The sequence below is a fragment of the Falco peregrinus genome, chromosome 5, assembly GCF_023634155.1.
Source record: "Falco peregrinus isolate bFalPer1 chromosome 5, bFalPer1.pri, whole genome shotgun sequence".
NCBI classification, from domain to species: domain Eukaryota; kingdom Metazoa; phylum Chordata; class Aves; order Falconiformes; family Falconidae; genus Falco; species Falco peregrinus.
The window spans coordinates 114644555-114664027 of record NC_073725.1 but is presented as its reverse complement, the minus strand read 5'-3'; the positions used below and the strand labels follow the sequence as shown (position 1 = coordinate 114664027).

Genomic DNA, 19473 nt, shown 5'->3' with positions numbered 1-19473 from the left:
GCTGCTGAGAAGCAATGCAATTTGGTCCTGAGTCAAGGTCGGTTATGAAATTGAGACTTCCAGAGCACTGAGAATGAAGAACTCTGTAGTTCTTTGAAATCTAATTTATTCTATCAAATGCCACTGTTCTCAGCAGCCCATTCAAAATCTTTTTCTTCATAAATTGGAAGTATCTGTGGCCTCTTTTCCGCCTAGTTAGTATGTTTTAGTTTGGTTATTTTTGACAGTTTGAATTCCTTTGCAAGTAAAATGCACTGACAATTTTTGCTGAAGGCTTTTACAGTGAAATTTAAAATGCTTTTAGAGACTTCACAAGGAACCGTGTAAAGCAAATATTTTTTTTCCCAGTCCTTTCAGGAAAACAACGTGTTTGCTTTCCTAATGCTCATGCCTACTACTTTGTATATGTCATTACTGCAGGGGTTCCCTGTTTTCTCAGTGACAGATAACAAAGGCTTTTATTTAATCACAGTTGCTCTGTGTTGTACAGGCGAGCATAAGATTCACTTTATTCCGGGAATGATTGGCCCCTTTCTTGGTGTTACACTTGTTCCACAACCAGAAGTCCGGAATATCATGATCCCTATCTTCCATGACATGATGGACTGGGAGCAGAGAAAGAATGGCAACTTCAAACAGGTGAAGTCACTTCCCAGGCATTTCCAGTTTTCTTTTTCTTGCTCTACCTGCAATGAACAGCTGAAGCAAGGAGTCTGTATCTGTTGATCTGTTTCTGGTTGTGAAGATGTTGTCATGTAAACACATAAAAATAGAAAAATTGAAGCATAATTTACAAAACTATTAAAAGACCCAAGTTCATTTAAACAGTGTGCTTCACAGCAAGCTGCATTTCCCGTGGATACAGAGGAGTGATGTGCTCATCACACCAGAGATGAGGAAGACAAAATAATTTTGTAAATGCTGGGCTCCCACTGCTCCCATTGGTTTCACTTGGATTATTAGTCAACCGTTAAATAGGTCAGACCGAGAGCCAAAAACAGAGATGTAAGGATTTCACCAGTATTTGTGAAAACAGTGGGTTTTGCTTTTTTGTCTTCAATTTCCAGCTAGAAAATGGTATGGCATAATTAAATAATTATACCGTGTTTTGAAATAGACTTTGTGATTGTATATTGTTTAAGAAATCCTGGCAGCTCTCCTGGAGCGGTTATGCCCAACAACAATTCTCTGAGCTCTGATTGCAAAGCAAGGAGAGGAGTCATCATCATTTTGTTGTCCAGTCATGGTCAGGGAATTGCTTAAATCTTCCATGGCAAAACAGATCCCTGAACTGCAAAATATTAACAATGAAGGATCAGTTTGGACTAGTTCCTCAGATGACAATGCCTCATTGTCATTGTGTTTGGGGCAATACTGGGGGCAAGTGTCTGCAGATAAGTGTGCTGAAGTAGTAAATCCTTTTATTTAAATTATCATAATTCATGTGATTATTTGTTATCCACCCACTCATTAAAATGCCAGCTCTAATCTGTTGTTCCGGGAGAATAACAGACGTGTTCCATAACTTGACCTATTAAAGGCTGTGTGGAAAAGTATTACCAGGCACTGATGGTTTTGTTCCTCTTAACTCCCTCGATTATTACTGCAATTACCATTATTATTACAGTAGCATCTGATCATATCCTCTTTTTGCTTGTTTTAGCATAACAACAGAACAGTCCCTGCTCTGGCATTTGCAGTTATAGGTACCTACAGTCGTCTTCAAGTTTCTGGACCTGTTTATACTTTCTGTGTCAAGATGAACTCTTCATAGTCTTCACTGAATTTTTATAATCACTAATGTATTCTAAACTAGAGCTCCAAGAATATTTCTTAAATTACCGGTGGAGCAAATTTCCACACTGCTTTATGAAGCATATATTGTAACTTTCTAAGATTAAAAAGACAGAATAATCATCTGTATTAGTGAGAATGAAATAAATAGTTAAATAGGACAAGATGTATTAAACCTTACTAACATTAGCTGCTGGAACCAGGAAGTTATTTGTCGCCACTGTAGCGGCAGGTGGCTGGGCAGACGCATTGCTGATTTCTATCAAGTCACTGTACATCACAAGCAAAGACAGGGTACAGGTTTTTAGTTTTTAGTTTCTCTTTACTATTTGAATGCTAACTTGGTTGTCAGAAAACATAAAAATTCTGGAAACTCATTTTCAAGCCCTACTCTTTTATTTTCTTCAGTAGCTCATGTTTTAACAAGGTTATTTTTCCAGTGATACTGTGTAACAATGCAGTCTGATTCATGGTAAATCAGGTCTCACTTTTATGATTTCAGCAAGGAGAGCACCAGCTCCTTCTGTGTGCCACCGGGTGATTTGCTTTTCCTTCTCATCTTGACTTCCTTTGCAGCTGAAAAAGAGAGAGAAACTCAAACTGTGTTTGTCTTTAAATAAAAACAAGCCATATCTCTACAAACAGTTTCAACCTATAGAAACCGCTGTCTTCATTAGTACTGAAAGTATGTTTCCTACAAGATTTCCAAGACTACATGAAATTTTGTTTAATGGTAGATACATTGATTTCTACGCTTGAATCAGTGTTATGGGAATACCTGACATCAAACTTTGTTATATGATATATTAAGACCTGGAGGGAAATGAATACAGATTCAAAACCTTTCTAAGGAAAAAGAAATGTGATGATACTGTTGTGAAAAGAAAACGCATCACATAAAGGCTGGACAAAGCTGGGTTTAATAAACAAATAATCTTCCAATGTAATGATGCCTGGATGAGTGGAAATCAGTTACCTACCAGCAGAACCATCACAGGAGACCGGTGGCGATCATGCCATGAATTAGTTTCTCTGTGCGGATGTTCTGTTACAGTACAGGGTATCATTTATCTGAGATACCAGTACACAAAAAGTGTCTCTGAATGATTATTTAATAAGACAATAAACTTCAGAAATCCCTGTAAAGAAGTGTTACCTGTCCAGGATTCATTTAGACCCTGATAACCAAAATGATAATTTAGTTGTAGTCCTCCTATTTCACCCCAGAATGAGCAAGGTGGGCCCCTTGACTGAGCCACAGAGATCACTCACACATAGCAGTGGGCAGCCCCAGGGCACGAGAAATGAAATACTCTTTGGTCTTCCTGGTGTTTGGAACTCCAGTCTTCTACCTGAACAGCTAATCTGTAACCAAATTCTTCATCCAGGTGGAAGCCGAGTTGATCGATAAGCTGGACAGCCTGGTGTCCGAAGGGAAGGGTGATGAGAACTACAGGGAGCTCTTCAGCCTGCTGTAAGCCCCCGCGTCGGGCCGCGCGGGCGCTGCGGAGCCAGGCTACAGGGCCCGGCTGCCGAGGCAGCAGCCAAGGGGTTCGGGCAGGTTTTCGTGACACAGCTCGGTGAAACAGAAATATGTCCCTCTCATTCTGGAAAGAATATAAAAATCTGAGTCCTTCTTTGTCTTCTTTCTGTGAAATCTAATGTGTGGCTGCACAGGTAAGTGGGTATCACCCTCCTGTCAAAACCCGATGTGCCGGAGCAGCTGGCGCCTTCCTTTTTGCACAGCAGTAAGAGAAGTGACGGCCTTAGGGCTGCGCAGAGCAGCCAGGTGCTGCTGTCCAGCCAGGCAGGCCTTGGTAGGGCAAAAAAGATTTTCATCAGCATTGTCCTTTGCTTCTTGCAGTTTTTGAAGATCGTGTTTTGGTTGGCTCAACACTTGCAAGTTGCTTTCTCCAGAGTCCATCATGATACTGTATTTCCACTCCCTTTTTCACCAAAAATCTGCACTCATAAGGATAAAGACTTTACATCTGACTTTCCACTTAGCTATCTTTGATTACTGACCTGTCTACAAATTTCATTTCCAGTGTTCTTAGTTTATTTCAGAAGGACTTATTTTGAACTCTGGGAGTCATAGCAGCAAACCCTACGTCTTTTAGTATTCCAGTGAGCCACAGAGATCATCAGCAGAATTTTAGCCATATATTCCAGACGATTTTCTGTAGCCCCCAACAGCATGCTGGCAGTTTGAGGCATAAACCTTTGTTTCACTAGAACAAACACTTGTATTTCTGAATTCAAAATGGCACACTCGTTTGTTTTCAGGAAAGATAAGCCTGCCCATCCCGCATGCTTATCTTGGGAAGCTGGGAAGCATGCAAATGTGTTTGTGTACCTTCAGCCTTGGGAAGCCTGGTTTGTTATGTGTACGGCTAAGTCTTTTAGGGATAAAGGAAAGAATTTATTTATTTTTTTAATTCACCTGGCAAGAGGAATATTGTGCATTCCCTTTGCTCCAGCTGAAGGCGTTTGTTACCCAAAATGTTAAGAATTAATAGACTGTAGCTTGTTACTTATTTTTAGATGATAGTGACTGGATGTATTACAAAGAAACGTAGCCTGGAAGTCCAGCTGCCTTTTAGTTTATATTCGCTACTGACTTTTCTGAGAACAATGTGAACTTTGAGGAAACAATTCCACGGAGTTAATAAATGCTCTGTGAAATAAACAGTTGACCCCGAATTCTGCTGTCTCAGCTATACCGCTGAAATGTAAACTGGCTCCCTCAGCTGGAAATCATTCCCGTACAGAAGAGTTTGCCTCTTCTGAGGACATGTATAACACCCAGCAGGATTTCCTTCTTCATACCAGTGCAGAAATGGCAAATTGTTTGAGTGGAAATCCAGTTTCAGGAAACTATCATGTAAATACGCTCTTTTTTTACTTTTGAAATACGATTTTCAGTGTTTTCACTCTAGCCTCCTCTCAGCCTTCCCAGCTGTCTCAGTGAGATGCTTGCTGTATTGTCTAGCCTGCTGAGCAGGAACAAATTGCCTATATTTATTTACACTTTAAATTAATTGTGATTCAAGGTTGGTTAGTTGATTGCTGATTAGAGATGAAAATGTATATAGGGATGAGCAAAGAGGAGATACTTGCAGCAGGTTTAGACTCCCAACTTCTGACTGCGGTTAGCAGTATCGGAGCTACAGGGAATAGCATGGGAATCATGAGCATTGCTCCTCTTCATGGAGCCGTAGGCTGCTTTGCGTTGGAAGGGACCTTAAAGATCAGCTAGTTCCAACGCCACTGCCACAGCAGGGACACGTATTTTAAATGGCAATGTGACAGTATTTGTCCTTCTCCTGTCAATGCTGTAATTTCCTTGTCTTTGCTTCATGCTGCCTGGAGTAGAACCCAGCTCTTTGGGCCTTATCCCAGGTAAGATCAGTCGGTCATTCTATGAATCAGTTTCATGAGGGAGAAACCGAGTTGTCCACAGCTGCCTGCTTGCACTACACCACTTCCCTAGAATCCTCACCTGCTGTCTTCACATCTCCCAACAGTTTGCTGGAGAAGATTGAGCAGGAAACGTGGCGGGAGACTGGAATCTCTTTTGTTACATCAGTTACACGTCTCATGGAGCGTCTGCTTGACTACAGGTATCTACCAACAACAGCAATATATTCTAAGTATAAGAAGATTGTAAAGAGGTAGTACCGGGTTTCTTTTCTACAGGGATTATTTTTATTGTTTATCAAGCTGCATGGGCCTCTGACAGCAAGTATTAAGCAAGCCTAACTCACTGCTGCTGGGTTCTGAGCAAAAATCTGAATTCCTGATCTCTAGAGCCCCAGTTCTCATTCCTGTATGCTCGTTCCTGATAACAGCAAAGGTGAAGACATTTTTTAGTTCGTAGTTCTGTACTTAGGTTTATTCAGGTTGCTAAATGATTAATTCCTTCTATTACTGGCATGGTCTCATCTAGTTCAGCGAAATAGATGCTAAATGCAGGAATGATCTCAAATGCCTTGCTGAACCAAGATGTGCTGAATGCCTCATCGAGACATGCAGGGCTGGAAAACTTTCCATCTGAGGAAAGTCTGGCATGTCAGCTGGTGACTCATGTGTGCAAGACTCCACTATAAATTGGGCATCCTTTGTTTAGTTTTAGACTGAAGTTTGCAGGACTATTGTGTTAATACAGCTGAATTTTGATTGAGTTACAAAAAAATATTTTAACTTTATACACTCACACACAGAGTTGTTTTTATGGAATGATAGACAATTTGAAACTATATAGAACTGCCCCAAATATTTCTATCTTTAGCCTACTGACAGGAGTTCAAGTAATTGTTTCTTCTGCTGCTGCTCATTATAGGTGAAACCCTGTAACTCGGCTGGGTATTCTGCAATCCCAAATCCTTTTCTGTGCTCTTCAGTTTGCTCTTTTTGTTACCCTTTACCGGTTTGATCCAATCTGCTGTTTGTTTCCTGACAACAGCTGCTGTACCACTCCTATGCCAGACCAGGTATCTGAGACACATCTAAAGGGAACTTCCTTTTTTAAATTAAATCTGCTATCAATGCAGCTTTGATACACAGATATACATATTCATGCTTAAGTAAGGAACAGATGCCAGTTTTTAATTGATTTTTAATACACAGCAGATTTTTTCATTCCCAGGAGAGAACAGGGAACTGCATCAGTATTTGGAAATACACGGGCATCTTCTGGAGTCCAGCTGACAGAGTAGTTCCCAAGACAGTTTGCTGTGTCACTGCTTTAATTTTTTTCCTCTTTTTCACAAATGAATGTGACTTTCAAAGTAAAAATCAGTAATTTCTAATATATTCTAATTTATTCCTCTAAATTCCTCTAAATTTTTAATAGACCCTCTAAAATGTTCCAGAAACTAAAGATAAATTTTGGATTTAACTTACTTATGAAAAAAATAGTGATCTAGTCCATATTACTAGTGGCATATCTTTCAGCATGCTGAAAGGAAGCTAATCCTTTGACTAGGTAACCACTAAACATTACGCCGGGATAAAAAAATAGTTTTTCACCTTTATAGTAGATCTCATTCAGATAATTTTTGGCCACTATTATCTGATTTTTATTCAGATTCTTGTAAGAAATTAAATAGCAGTCATATCAGGTGCTTCTTAGGTCAAGCATGTAAGGGGACACTCAGTTCTCATATCATTTAAGCCATAATATGGGCATTTATCTTAGAGTAACTTTTATAAAATAAAGGATATGATTAACTGTTCTTTGTGATCCAAGAAAACTCTCTGGAGGATAAGATAGCTTCAAATTTATTTTAAAAGGACTTCTTTTGCAGATGTATGTTTCAACATTGCTCTGCTTTCTTAGGGACTGTATGAAAGGAGATGAAACAGAAAACAAGAAAATTGGCTGCACTGTTAACCTCATGGTAAAGCCGTTTCCTTTATCTCTTTGTGATGCTGTGCCGGGTTGTCAAAATTGGGTTGGGATGGGAATCTGTGTCAGGCAAGGGTGGCTTCAGAATCCCAGCACTGGGGTGGCGGAACAGAACAGGGACTGTGAGGATCCCCTGGGGGTCTCTAGCCCAGCCCTGCCTCAGGCGGGGCGGGTAGGTCAGGTCCCTCGGGCCGTACAGCTGAGCTCCGAGAGCCCTGGTGCCAGAGGCTCGACAGCCTCGCTCACCTTTTCCTTCAGCTTTTGACTGCCTTCATTCAGGGGGATGGGGTGGGGGCTGTGAAGCAATAAAATTAGTGAGTTAAACCAGTGTGAATGTGAAAATAATTATTACTTTTCTTTTAGGCTAATGACGTATTTTGTTTTCAACAACCTTATACACACACATTATCTTGATTATCTTGAATGACAAAAGAGTCTCAGTGAGAATAATGACTCACTCTTTCTTTCACAGAATTTCTATAAATCTGAAATCAACAAGGAAGAGATGTACATCCGCTACATCCACAAGCTGTGTGACATGCACTTACAGGCTGAAAACTATACAGGTTAGTAAGACACCATATGGGATCTGCTTGAAATCCTGGTGAAAGTTTTTGACTCTCCCAGTGTTACACTCAAACATCTGATGTATCCTTTTGGAAAAAGAGTCGGTTAGGGCAGTTGGGAAGATAAGAAGCTGGAGTCCAGCTCATTCCCTCAAGTCAAATAATGTACGTCCGTGCCTACACGCCCATACAACTACTCCATTACGCTCCAGATTCTACATTTAAGTGTCCTGTGAGGAAGACTGATCAAAAGAATCACAGCAGTGGAATCAAATGTAGAGGAAGATTAATATCACAAAACCACTGTTAGATTACAATTCGCCATACTTCCTTGCACTGTAGTATTTAGGGAGCACTTAGAAAGCGTGTAGACTTAACTGTGTTGTCCAAGCTCTGTTCACAGCTGCAGGCCCCCCGAATCTAGTTACATATCTGAGTATCTGATATATGACTGTGCTTTCAAATCAAGTAGCTAGCAACAAGAAACTTGGCAGATTTGTACCTAAAAATTAGGTTCATAGGAAACAGCTTTGTGCTGCTATTTTAAGTAATAGAATAATGTAATGTTCATCTAAGACTTCAGAATGTTTTCTCAACTTGTAAATCAGGAATGCCAGCCTGTTTAAGAAGCAGCTCTAGTGGCCTTTCAACCCATTGCTTGTCTTTATTTGTTGTGATTGATTCAGTGTTCAATAACTGCATTTCCAACAGAGGCTGCATTTACTTTGCTTTTGTACTGTGAGTTGCTTCAGTGGGAGGACAGACCTCTGAGAGAGTTCCTGCATTACCCATCTCAGTCAGAGTGGCAACGTAAGGAAGGTCTGTGCCGTAAGATTATCCATTACTTCAACAAAGGGAAGGTATGCCAACTTCTTCTCTCTTCCAGCAGCTTCCTTCCCTTTTCCTGACTTACATAGGGCTTGCAAGCCTATCATCTCTGTTCAGTAGTCTGGAAGTAAATTTGTATCACAAGGTTTTATAGCTTGGCAAATTGCTTCTTGGCTCTCTGGAGAAAAAAAAACAGATGAGCCACTGGATATGGGTATTTCATTACGCCAAACGTTTGGAACTAGTTTAAGCAGGCCAACAGGAAAAACACCAAAACATTTTTATACCTTTAAACCAAACTTTGGACCACCTGCTACAGCAGAAAGGTCTACGAATGCCAGTTCCTTAGCTTTGAGGGGGCAGGACTGCATTTTGTAGTTAATCTGTGGAAATTGCTGTGTTATGAGTCACATTAGGACTTGTTTTGTTTCTAACCTATAGGAGTAAACGGCAGGCAATGCACTGTAGGAGTCCTTCTATTAAAAAAGATTTAAGTCTCTTCAGTGTCACTGTTATTTTAAAGTGCCTTTCAATTACAATGCCATTTCATCCATTGCAGAAGAAGAAAATCAGTACATTTCAATTTCAGATATTCGGTATGTTTTTCGTACAATAAATATTTTTTTAAAAATTACTGCAGATGTAGGTGTTATAGTCCCTTGTGTCGTGGTGTTTTGGGAACATTTCAGTGGTGAACCTTAAAAGTGGTATCATCTGTCAGAATATTTTCAAATTTTTCCCTTCTTTAGAAGAATTCCTACAGCTTATATTATTGGAAGATGGCATCTGTATGTGCGCCTCGGGGTTGGTTTTGCCTGTGATAGCAGTGACAGTGGCATTAAATGCAAATGCAGTTTGATTCATACGGGCTTGCCATTCCAGATAATTCTTTCCTAGCCCGGATAATAGAAAGTTGCATATGGCAGAGACATTCGTTACAGAACCTGCAAAAGGAAGGCAGATTCCTGCATGTAGGAAGAAGTGGCCTATATAGGAGGAAGTGATGAAGGAGAACTAGGGGAGGGGGAGAGCAGAACTGTTCTCCTGTAATAATACTATATATGGTTCTCTTTAGTTTCAGAAATGTTCAGGGTTTTTCAGACTGCACTTAAAAAAAATGAATTACTGACGTGCAAATATTGCTGTACTGTACTGTCGTGACTTGGCAAAGATGATACAGAGACTATGTAAAACAAGTGAGCCTGGATTTTTGACAAAACCAGGCAATCCATATATGCACTGAAAGGGAGTAAAAACTTGACAGGTGTAATTTTGCTGTAAAACTCCTAGCGTATTATAGAGTGTTAACCTCTTGAGGTTTTTTCCCCACTGGATGTTTTTGGAGTTACTTGACTTTGTGTTTTAATCCTCCTTTATTATAAATGGTAGCTGAATGACTAAATAATCCACTTAAGTAGTGTGTATGTCACTCAAACTATGGAAGTGAAAGATGCTGAGAAGCCAAATCCTGCTGCTGCCTTCCAGCCCTCTTTCTGTTGCTCTGTAACAGGGAACAGCTCAGGGGCTGCAAGAAACTTGCTTCCCTCAACTTGTGTCAGGTATTTTCTTTCTGGACCACCCTAAGAAGGTCCCTCCTCAGGCCCTGGAGTGGGATTTGTTGTTCTGTGTCCTGCAGTTACATTTCTAGAGTGAAGTTTCTCATGCTGCTCCTGGCATCTTCCACTATGTAAAGGGGGCCAAGGCAGGCAGAAGAGGGTGTAACGATTCTGCACTGCTTAATGGGAAAACTTCAGCACAGGAATGGGGGAAAACTGTGGCCACAAGACTGCCTTTTGAGTCTGACACACCAGCATGCCAACGGAGGGCACGCGTGGTGGCACCGGTGGCGGGGCCCGCGGCAGGGCTGGCGCTGGGTGCAGAGCTGAGTAGTGCCCGTCATAACCGCGTTGTCAGTAGCAGCCGCATGCTGGGGAGGAACAAGGGGTCCCCAAACGCTTCTAGCCACCTTCTGGTTGTGTGCTCCTTCCTACTGATTTCTGCTGTGCTTTGAAATGGTTTATGGCTCAGTTGGCCCTGTGTGCAAGGGCATAACTTTAAATGAAAATTACTATTTTTTTAGCTCACAACTACGATTTTGTCTGTTAAAACGCGAGGTTTTCTAGTTGAAGACGATCGTGAATGGAACAGTTCGAACCCAATTGATCATGCTTCTGGACAGCAACAGCTTGAAAACTAACAAAGCCTTTTCTGTCGAGTTCCCTGCTAGATTTTATTAGCTAAAAATTCTGACCAGCTCCCACCACAGCAGCACGGTGTGTTCTCCTTAGCACCAGCCAAGTGCCGTGAGAGACCCAAAGCTACTTCGAAAGCAGTTCATTTTTAGATCGTGTGCTCCATACCCAACATCTGAACTAATTTCTCTTGTGCACCCCCATGTGAATCGTATTTCCAAAAGAAATCTGCACACTGGGGTGTGAGTAAATAAAGGCTGCCATTCATGTTGATTGTCTCTGTGCCTCCTTGTGTGCAGTCAGTGGTGCTCAACTGAGAGTTGCTGGTGCAACAGGAGAAAGATGCAAGAAATACCATGTGAATGTGCTTTTCAAGTGAAGGACATAACATGTACAATGTGCAAACAGATCAGACGTTGGCAAAAAAGAAAACAATAACAAGGGAGATTAACAGTGGAGACATGAGGAAATAATTTGAAGGGGGAAGAAGGGTGCTTTAGGGGGAAGTGACACTTGCATAGCACATGGAAATACATACTAAATTTCTACACTGTGAAGATGGTACTCATTAACATCACAGGTTTTAAAACTGAGGATCCCAGTGACTTGGGTATTCATTCATTCTCTTTTCCTTTCAAATATCTGCAGACTCTTTTCTTTCTAAGAAGTTACCTATATATTGTGTTTCTTCGCTTCTCTATCTCATATTGTATCTACAGAATATTTAGCTAGCACAGTGGGATTTCTCTGTAGAAGTCTTAACTGAAACAAAGAGAGAAAGCCTGAGTTGGGATGACAAGGAATAGCATCAGGGTACATGTAGAAGAGCTGGTATAAAGAGAAATGAGATGTGGTTACCTGTTGTTAAGTTAATTCACATCAGAAAAGGAACATGAACAGGTTACATCTTTAGGGTCACCTCAAGGGAAGACAGCCAGCTAGCTTTCTGATTCTGTCTGGAAGACAGATAAGAGAACTATGTAGGCTTTAGCCACAGCATTCCATTTGGAAGCAAGATTCTGCTCACACTCTGTGACAAAATCTATTTATGCCTGGCCAGGTGTTTCAGAAGAGAGTTTTCTTTTCCATTCTTCCAAGTAAATACAGATCAGCTAAGGACTGAAAATCTCTGTATAAGATCTCTGTAAAGAATGTTGAAACCTATAAAAAACAGCAACGGTGTTTGTGTTTGCAGATATAAACACTTAAATGGTTAAAGTTGTTGATCTCAGTGCAGTGTATCAGTTTGTATGTCATGGTGACAACCCACAGCAAAAATCTTGGTAATTTGAGATCACAGAAACCCAAGTAATATTCTGAATAGTCAAGTAACTGGTCTTCCAGTCCATTTCCTATTGTATGTATTGTATTTACCTAAATAAAACTCAGGCTTCCCATCATCCCAAAATACTAATGCTGTCAGAATACCCAAAATGATTCTGAAAGAATCTTTTACTTAGCAAGTACTTATGTAAGTTTTTGTAATTTACTGAAGCCAAAGAGATGTAGGATCATTATTTTTGCCTTTTTAGTTCTTACAACTACCCCTTTTAATAGAAAAGGCTCTTACACTTACTGGGTTTGCTATTCAGAGATAAACAGCTTTGCTATTATTGAGGATGAAAGAACAGAAACTGCGAATGTATGTGCATCAAGGGAAGCATTGTAAAGTACCTAATACACTAAATCAAACAGTGCAGAGATTCACTTTTATAAGTGAAGGTACATGTAACAAGAAAAATTTATTTCCATATTAAATGTGCTAATATTTTACATAATTACTGTTGATTACCATTACCGATAGTTTACAATATTGCTATTAATATTCTTAAAACTCGAGGTGTAACTCACTTGGGTCTAACTCACACATTAATTTTGTTTTCACTGCAACAGCATCCCAGTTAGAACAAGCAGCAAGTTAGCCCAGTAATGCATAAAAGTTAATCCAATAAAGTTCAGCTGAGACCTTGGTGTTCTATGAGTATGGTACGGAACAGTCATTCCCCCCAAAGGTGTCCAGTCTATGCAAGTAGAAGATGATGGGAGAGGAGATTTCAGTTCAGGGGTGTGAAATGAGCACTCCAAAGAAGCTAAGTGGGGTCAGGGGGAGCCTCCTCACAGGCGGGTACGCACAGACTCGGCCTCCTCCTTCCTGGCTGCCGAGGGAGACGAGAACAGCAACTAGGGAAGATGATTGTGTGCAGACTGTCAGGGGAACAGATGAGGTTTGCTTTCAGTTCTGAATACAGCTGTTCAGTTAGTGGGATGGTGCAGGTCTGTCCTGGGGGTGTTTGTCCCTCGCCGTGAGTGTTTCCTGGGTTTGGTGCTCTCAGGAGGCGGCAGCAGCCCAGGGGGGGAGTGCTGAGCTGGGGGCCAGGCCTGAACCCTTCACTTCAGGGAGTCCTAGCGCAGAGAGCAAAGGACATGTGGGGGTGGGGTGAAGGGGTGTCTAACAAGAAGAAAAATTGTCAGCGATATTAATCTTTCTCCAAATTATTTTCCCAGTCTCATGAGTGAACTGTCAGTAACGGGCAGCATGTGTGTGTAATTTCAGTGGAACATATGCCTGCGTTACCATCTTGCAGAAGGAATTAATCTGATAGTTAATGGAAACTGTTTCATCACGTTCCATTTTCACATCTAATCCCTGACATTTCATAGAAAATTAATTCCCAGAATTGAGTTTCCATATTCCCCTCATCTGAGTTGGCAACAATATTCCGTTTGCTGTGAGTGTGATTTGCATTGCTTTCACAGAGCTGGGAGTTTGGCATCCCGCTGTGCAGAGAACTGGCCATACAGTATGAGAGTCTCTATGATTATCAGAGCCTCAGCTGGATTCGGGTAAGTAGCAGCAGTTCCTCTCCTTGCAGACTCCCATGTCATTCCCCAGGGAATTTTGTTCTCCTCTCAGAACATTCTGAACTCAAAAAAACAGTCATATTCCCTGTACAGCTCCCTGCATTTATAGCGACTCCTTTGCATTGAATCATTTTGATGACTTTGTAGGTCCACTGAAGTAACTGCTAGCAGGAAAATCCCATGAGTATGTCGAGACAGCACACACACGGGTGCTGGGATTGCTGTTGCAATTCATATTTTTATATATTTTTGCATAAAATATCTTCTTTTATTTCTTTCCTAAACAATATATAGATACTTCATTTTAATTCCAAAACTATCAAGGGCAGCTCATGCCTCAGTTGACATAAGAGGAACAAGAGAGAAAGAATGGAGAAGGCAAACTATGGCACCCCTACCAACTTACAAGAATCTGGTCCTCCAGTAAAACCAAACACATGATGAAATCGGGGCACGTTTGCAGCATTATGCTTCAGTCACAGAAAGTTGAAGTTCTGGTTGTTATTTAAAAACTTCATGAATGTTAAAATAGCTCAGCTGCTTTTGTCCCCTGGAGTAGCATGTGTATATCCAATTTTACTATTTATGCGATGTGGAAGTATTCTTATACACAGTGGTTTAAATTTTCTTTAAAAGTCGAATTTATTCTGATCTGAAGATACAGGTCTAACTAGGTCTCATGAACTGCACTTCTGAAGAACCTGTTTTCTTCAAAGTGGCCCTGAGGAGAGTAGGGGTGGCCATGGGTTGTGCACTGTGTGTTGTACACATCTAAAATAGGGCAGTGTGAAAAACTGATCCTGGTGTACAGGCAATACCGTATCAGTAAAGTGATCATAAATGATAAGCAAACAAACTTACTGTCATGCATCAAGACTTTATTTCCTAAAATATCAGTAAATTAGTTAATTTTACTGCCTCTTTATTATTTGGATTAATTGGCTGGCAGGTGAAGAGCATCTCAGCTGATCAGTTTAACCAGGTCACTCATCCTTTTGCTCACCTGAGTGTGATGTTTTCTGTTCAGGTTTCCTAAATCTGAACTGTGTTGACCTGAACTCACCTGGATTTCTCCCCACTGTAAAGAATCTTCCTCTATGCCACTCGCATTATTCAGTGCATTCCTTTACTCTTCCTGCAGTGATTTTGAGAGCTTCTCCCGTTTAGAGAAGGAGTTAATATCTGTGCAAACCAAGAACCAAACCTTGATGCAACACTTAAGTCAAAGCTGCTGTCAGGGTTCTCTGCAGTGGAAGCAATGATGTCAGACTGATTCTTCTCATAAAAAAGCTCTTTTCGCTGTAGTGCAGTTCCTGTGAGCATTTCAACTCAGATTCAGTTTGGCAGGAGGTCTTGAAATCCCACTCCTGATGTAAACGCTAGCACAGTGCCACCAAACTAATAATTAGAACTAGAGAAAAGTCCTTTTACTTTTTTCAAATCCCATTTTTCTTCAATGTTAAACCTACTGGTGCACAGAGCTGTTAGAAGATTTAATTTTGTTTCACCCTCTTTCATGCCCCTCAACTCAATTAAAGCAAAACCAACTGAATTGGTAACTTTCCTGACAGTGGTATAGATTTTGAGTTGTAGGAGAGAATAGGACACTGTGAGACAGGCAACATAGATCTTAATCTCAGCTTTGCCATTAATTCTGCAATGCAAAAAAAATTAAAATTTAAAATGAGATACAACAGAAAAATTTCCAAAAAGGTAAAATGATTATGATGATACTGTAGCCTGTCCCACCATGTAGACTGTTTAATTAATAATTTCTATCTTCAACAGAATTTTGGTCTTTTCATAAAAAAACTGTGGGGGCAAAAGAGTAACGTGATATTTTAATGTATCTTGAGAGTCTAATGTTTTAAGTGCAGCTTTAAGGGTTGTTTGATAGCAGCTATCTTTTTTCTCCACAGAAAATGGAAGCTACGTATTATGATAATATCATGGAACAGCAGCGCTTAGAACCTGAATTTTTCAGAGTTGGTTTTTATGGTCGGAAATTCCCATTTTTCCTGCGGGTAAGCCGGAGTTATACAAAATATGACAAAGTGACCAGGCTCAGAGCAGCAGTTAAGGCTTTGTATTTTTGTTGTGGAGATATGATGTCTGCCATTCAGCTTAATTTTTTTATGCCTGCACAAGTGGAAACAGCTTTGGGCCGAACTGAAGGATGTGGTCCATCGGGAATGTTCTTAGGAACAGATCAGAAATTTGACTCATGCCTATGTGTATTTTTGACAATCTGCAGATGCAGCACAAACTGCCTCTATATTAAGCAAAATGCTATATTGCACCAGTGCTGGGTCATTACTGAAATAATTTCCATCACTTTAAATTATCACGCTTTAAAAAGTCTCACATGACAGCAGCATTCTAATACCAGACTGATGACTCTCTTATGCTATCTGCAAGTGAAAATTTCCTCTCTCTTCAACAAAAGCCTCGCAGCTTCTCCAGACCCATCCTCACTTTGAGCTTACTGTCTGCTGGTGTATACAGCATCAGCTGGGTCTGAAATCCATTTAAAAAGTAAAATTATCTTCTTTTCCTAATGAGGAATCAAACTGAAAATGGATATTTATTCACACAATGTCTTGTTGCTAGTTCAGAGCAAGGAAGGAATACAATCTGACAACTGCTGTAACAGCTGTCTGAAAATTGATGGTAGATGCCATCTAGGTTGACAGGACAAGCTAGCCTGAAACGTGCTTTCGGAGACCAGAGGTGCATGTCTTATGTCCTCTTTAGAGAAATGGTTTGACAAGAGGTGGCACCACTCCTGAGTTGTACAGCAAGAAGCTACAAAACACCAAACTGTGTACCATTTTGCAAACTGCACTCTTAAATTTCCCTCTGATTACTAAGTTGTTGGGGGTTTTTTAACTGGCTTTTAAACACTGGTGTTTCATGCCAGTCTTTTAACAGAAACACAGGCAAGGGAAGTAAAGGCAAGCTGGAATTAATAAAGGTGAAAATACCAGTGGATAAAGGGTGGCTTCATGTTGTTCAAAGATGAAGTTAACAGTGCCGTAATGTAGCAGCCTGAATCAGTGTGTAGAACGCACCTGCAGAGGAATCCGAGGAAGTGACAAGTGTTGCGGCATGAAGCAGTAGCTACCCCTTTGTGACAGCCTCCAGAGAAAACTGACAATTTCTTTTTTTATATCTAACAACAGATGCTTCAGAAAATACATGACAACAAAGCAATTATGGCATGTAAGCATTGCTACAGTTGAAGTGTAGTATCAGTGAATCCAGCTTAGCTTATTATATTATGGACCCTACCGGTTTATTGTGGATCCTGCATGGCCTCTGTGTTTAACACCGCACAAGTTTTCAGTGCACAGCACTTACTCCTTGCACAATGGTGTAACGGTATGGATACTTGGCTGGAGACATGAAGAGTGAACACGAGCGTACATAATTATAATCCTTGTTAATTCTGCAATTATATTTGGTAGCAGTACTTCTGATAGCAGATTACTAACGTAGCAATCTCGTTAAAAGTCATCCTCCTCCTTTCTCTCTCTAATGATCCATACAGCATACACGTTGCGGAGCACAGACTAAGCCCATTAGCAAGCACATCAGCATGGATCACACTAAAGAGATTGGAAGCAGTTATTCTAGAGAAGAAGAAGATGTACACGGATTTAAAATTTCCAAATGGACATGGAAGTGTTTTAAACTGATCAAATAACTCCAAGCCCTTTTCTCATTTATTTTTCTGTTGCTGTATAGCCTAAGACAGAAAATAACCACTTCTTTCTGCATCTTTGATTTTGAAGACCCTTTGTCTAGAAGAGTCATTGTTCACATTCCTGTGATCTCTGCATCTATTTCTAGCCATCCTACATAAGTAAATTAAAACTGTCCATGTCTTTCACTTACTAGAAGTTCAAGTAAGGCCTGAGAAGCCATGTTGAGAGATCTTGTGTTGGCATCTGTCTGAAAAGTCCATTAAATTTAGCTTTGAGGTGTTTTCAGGGCATTATTTTTAGAATCACAATAACTTTATTTATAGGCTTACAGTTTTCTGGGTTGCTGCCATCAAAAGCTAAAATAGAAAATGCAGTTAAGTGTCATGAAGAGATTCACCTTTAAACATGGACTCACTCCAAATTTAATAATAGCTGCAAAGTTTGAGCATTACAGACTGAACTGTCAAGATTCATCATACAGTTTTTCTCCCAGTTCATCGGTTGCTGTGACTGATGCATACAGTGTGACATATGTCACAGCTTGAACATGAGGTCTGTTCCATACAGTTGAAATGCAAAGCCAAAGATAACTGCACTCCTTGGCTGTGTTTTATGATGGGGAGGTGCTCCTTTCTCTTTGATTTTGCTACCAGATCAAGAGCTGTGCACCAGAACCTTTTTCCAGAGCATCTAACCAAACATTATTGCACATACTGCGGCTTCTAAATGCAAGATATAGGACAGGGTGAACTGTTCTTGTTTGCTGGGATCCTTTCTTTGTTTTATGAAGGTGAAAAATCTCCCTGTAGTTCTTGTTATTGTTACGAGAATTAAAACCACCAGAATCAGGGAATTTGCCTGCTTTGATTGGTCTTGCATCAGGAGACGTTACCACCGATGAGAACTGTGTTTTGTGGTAAACAGGGTTGAGACACAGGAATACAATCTTGATGACACTGAGGACTTTAGAAATCCTGTATCTGCTGTTCAGAGTTTGAGGTGGCTCAAAAAAGCATCCAAGAACTCTGCACAAGAGGTTTAATGCCTTAAGAGGCATATCTAAATGCAAGCTTTCCATTACTAGCAGAAATGAAATTTTGTTCAAGAGGAAAGTGCTTTTAGGGCTGAAGGGGAATTTGCTAAGTGGCCGCTGAGAATTCTTAGTAAGGCTTTTCCACGTTACTGCGCTATAGACCGAGGAGTTCCTGAAGGACGATCAACATGATCAGAAGTGGATTGTATGGCTGTGACAGTGCAGCAATCATTAATGATTTCTGTGAACAGTTTGTTATGACTTCTCTCTAAGGATAACTGGTAAACTGATAAACATGTATCTCCCTCTGTTCTATGAAATCCTCAGGACTTTTATCCATCTGGTGTAAACTCTTATTTGACAGCAGCTTTCCCAGTGCAGAACAGCCAAGCTGGTGACAGTCTTAAGTTTCGGTTGACATGTTTCAGTACAGTCCATTTAAAAAACAGTCCCTTTTCAGTTGTCTGAGAAGCAATTAAAAGACAGTAGGACTGAATGTTACGTGTGTATGGATCAGAGACATCTTTCTGTTGAGAGATCAGTGGAATAGTCTACTTATAACTTCCTGATGAAATACTTTGTAAAGAAAAAGGAAGAAATAAAATCTATCAGCTGTGTTAAATGCACATTTTACTCTCATATTAGCATTGTCATTTATCTTTGGTTTTGAAGCATTAAAATTTAAAGCGATATAAAAGCTATTAGAATTTAACTTACTTTTAAGGAGACTTAATTTATGCTTGTCCCTCTTGCAGAACAAAGAATATGTGTGTCGGGGCCATGACTACGAGAGGCTGGAAGCCTTCCAGCAGAGGATGTTGAGCGAGTTCCCACAGGCCATTGCAATGCAGCATCCAAACCACCCAGATGACTCCATACTGCAGTGTGATGCCCAGTGTATCCTTCAGTGAAAGGGAACCCTACGATCAGAACTGTAATAGAGCACAAAGGAGGAAGGTATAGAAAAGGTCATCAGCTTGGATCCCTCGGTTCCTGAGTGCCTTAGGTAGGGTAGTTATGGACAAAGCTGTAAACCTGTCTACAGCTGATGCAAAGTGGTTCACTGCACTATGTGTTGTTG

At 40.4% G+C, this 19473-nt stretch overlaps 1 protein-coding gene and 1 long non-coding RNA gene across 14 annotated transcripts in view; one reads left to right on the top strand and one right to left on the bottom strand.

Moving 5' to 3' along the window:
- DOCK3 (dedicator of cytokinesis 3) overlaps positions 1-19473 on the top strand; it is a 225428-nt gene that overhangs the window by 181434 nt on the left and 24521 nt on the right. For 10 of the 13 annotated variants that reach the window (XM_055806350.1, XM_055806352.1, XM_055806344.1 and 7 more), the window contains 10 exons: positions 491-639; positions 3183-3268; positions 5170-5196; positions 5322-5417; positions 7136-7196; positions 7677-7770; positions 8482-8630; positions 13548-13634; positions 15572-15676; positions 19148-19289. In XM_055806350.1, coding sequence (XP_055662325.1) covers positions 491-639; positions 3183-3268; positions 5170-5196; positions 5322-5417; positions 7136-7196; positions 7677-7770; positions 8482-8630; positions 13548-13634; positions 15572-15676; positions 19148-19289 — 996 coding nt within the window. The remainder of the gene's footprint in view (positions 1-490; positions 640-3182; positions 3269-5169; positions 5197-5321; positions 5418-7135; positions 7197-7676; positions 7771-8481; positions 8631-13547; positions 13635-15571; positions 15677-19147; positions 19290-19473) is intronic. The other 3 variants (XM_055806345.1, XM_055806343.1, XM_055806341.1) reach the window with 1 other exon arrangement.
- LOC129784598 (uncharacterized) lies at positions 17752-19215 on the bottom strand. The gene is made up of 2 exons (XR_008747513.1): positions 19110-19215; positions 17752-18968 (listed from the first exon to the last, which is right to left on the bottom strand). It is a non-coding gene; the product is annotated as an uncharacterized LOC129784598 (long non-coding RNA).